This window comes from Poecilia mexicana, unplaced genomic scaffold (genome assembly GCF_051168715.1).
Source record: "Poecilia mexicana isolate PSO_F unplaced genomic scaffold, ASM5116871v1 scaffold_15, whole genome shotgun sequence".
Classification (NCBI taxonomy): domain Eukaryota; kingdom Metazoa; phylum Chordata; class Actinopteri; order Cyprinodontiformes; family Poeciliidae; genus Poecilia; species Poecilia mexicana.
Genome location: NW_028263384.1, coordinates 880,001 through 882,500, shown reverse-complemented (window position 1 = coordinate 882,500; position 2,500 = coordinate 880,001). Strand labels below are relative to the sequence as shown.

At 45.8% G+C, this 2,500-nt stretch overlaps 1 protein-coding gene across 1 annotated transcript in view; it reads left to right on the top strand.

Annotated features, from left to right (window-relative positions):
- The first annotated feature begins 133 nt into the window (after window positions 1–133).
- nrn1a (neuritin 1a) overlaps window positions 134–2,500 on the top strand; it is a 14,202-nt gene continuing 11,835 nt past the window's right edge. Inside the window, exon 1 of the mRNA XM_014984021.2 lies at window positions 134–560. Within this exon, the coding sequence (XP_014839507.1) occupies window positions 506–560 (55 nt within the window). The 5' untranslated portion in view covers window positions 134–505. The remainder of the gene's footprint in view (window positions 561–2,500) is intronic.

Here is a 2,500-nt window from a genome sequence, read left to right as displayed (position 1 = left end):
GGTTGTTTGTCATAAATTAACACATTTTTGTTATTTTTGTTTGTGACTCAGTGGTAAATATGGTGTTTATTTCAATCAGAACATTTTAGTCATCAGTTCCTCTTAAAATAAACCAAAAAAGGGAAACGATCCTAAAATATGAGGAATGATGCTGATGGAAGGAGGGATGATCCGGGGAGAGAGGGATGGATGGAGGGATGGAGGGATGGAGGGAGGAGCTTTCTCTCCGTCTTTTCTTTTCTCACTCGGGACGCGTAAAGCGGAGTGCGAGGTGGAGCGGAGCGGAGCAGCACCAACCCGCAGACTTCTGCAGAGGAGGGACCATCCAGCGGGAGGAAGAGGAGGAAGAGGAGGAAGAGGAGGAAGAGGAGCTCCGCCGCGGTGGATGTAGCTGTTTGCGCCTGTTTTTTTTTTTTGCGTTTTTTGCGGGGAATGTGCGGCTCCTCCTCTGCGGCTCTCCAACTTTGTGAATCTGTGCTCTCATGGTGAGAGGCGGACGCAGAGGATGGGAGTAACCTGGTCCTCCAAATGCCTCACACTCCTGCTGGCTCTTCACATCGGTGAGCGGGAAACTTTACGTTTCTTCTCATTTTAATCATTTCACATTTTTCCTCTTTAAATCTCATTTCCTCTCATTTTTGCACGTTTTTCCTGCGCGCTCAGGGAAACTCTTTCATCTGGTTTCATTTCCCTCCAGACCTGATTTTATTTGGATATTTTTTTGGTGAATTTATTAAAAATAAAATATTGGCGTTTTGTTTCCTCCAGTTTGGCTTCAGCTGAAGCAGCGGAGCCATGTGAGGCTCTGACGGGGCTTCACTTCACATTTAGAGTGTGTGCATGTGTGTGTGTGCATGTGTGTGCGTTAACAAGGGGGATGCCCCCCTCCATACCTCCTCCTCCTCCTCCTTACTCCGTCCTTCCTCCTCCTCCTCTTCCTCTGGTTGTCCCAGGCTGGAGACGTTTTGCTGCGGAATTCTTCATAAAAACGTTGAAAATGTGAAAATAAAAACTGCTTCGATCTGGATAGAAGTCTTTTTTTTTTTACATTTATCGAAAATGTATTTTAGTTCGTTAGATGAAGTGGTGGTAAATAACAGGTAGAACTCCAGATATTAGACGGTGGATTCCAGGTTGTAGTCGGTGTTCAGAGCCATCCCGCCGCAGTGCGACTGTCCGGAAATAAGAACACTAGAAAAAACATTATTTTGAATCTAAATTTAAAACATAAAACAGAAATAAAAACATGTAAATTTATCTCCGTAATTTCCCTCAGAGCGCGCGCACAGAAGTTGGTGCACGCGCTCTGCTCGTGCACGATTTCACACCTTCTTCTGTTTGTAATAATAATAATAATAATAATAATAGTAGCATCTAGTGCTCTGTGACTGAGCGGGCCATGCTGGGCCTGCCGGCTCGGTTCGGCTGCAGAACCGAACCGGGTCCCCGCAGGCTGCGGCTGAACGCCTCAGACCTCCGGACGCTTCATCGGAGCTGATGCTGTTTTTGCTGTTGCATAACGGCGCTGTGGAGGAGGCTCCTGCGCGCGTCCGTGAGTCCGTGCGTGACTGGAAGAGAAAACCTGAATTATTCAGTCCATGAATCCGTCTCCTTTTGTTCAGATTCAGGAGGAAAAGAATCAGAAATGAGAGTCAGTTTAACCCGCCTGGACCGTTTTATTGTTTTATTCCGGTGAAATCTGAGCGAAGCTGCGGGAGGATTTGCGGGAGGATTTGCGGGATATGTGCAGAGGGATCGAATAAAATCGACCGAGTGGCCTGGATTTAACAAGCCCGTTAGAAATCAGCTTTGATCGGGACTGATCCGGTTCTCTGAGTCCGGATCCCCGCAGCGTGGTTCGGTTCCGATTCGGCTGCAGCACAAACCTTTAAAAATAGCCTACATGAAAACAGATGAAAATCCCGTTTTAGATCGAAAAACGGTTAAAACCCGCAGGCTTTATGTTGATTTAATGACTTAATGAGTTCAAAGGAAAAGAAAAAGAAAAGAAAATCCAAGTAGAAAATAAAACCGAGTTTAAACAAAATTATGATCAAAATATGCAAATATCTGGAAATGCAGGAAAAATATCGCTGTGCATTAAAGGTGGGTGTGTCCGCGGAATAACATGCTGCTTGACGGTGTGTGTGTGTGTGTGTGTGTGTGTGTGTGTGTGTGTGTGTGTGTGTGTGTGTGTGTGTGTGTGTGTGTGTGTGTGTGTGTGTGTGTGTGGAGGTGGGGTGAATGAGTGCTCGATGGGAGGCGTGAACGAAAATAAAATCAAAACGAATAAATAAAGCCCGTGCGCGCCCCCGTGGTGCGCGGGACCGTCCTGGTTTCACTGGACGGAAATAAAAACTGGGAATGTTGGAAAAATTCCCGGTTTGATCTGGAAGCAGGTGGGAGTGAGAGCAGGATGAGATGATGCCTGAAAACACGCAGAACGAAAACAAGAAGTGAAAATATGAAATATGATCAGATTAATGAAGTATGTTTTTAC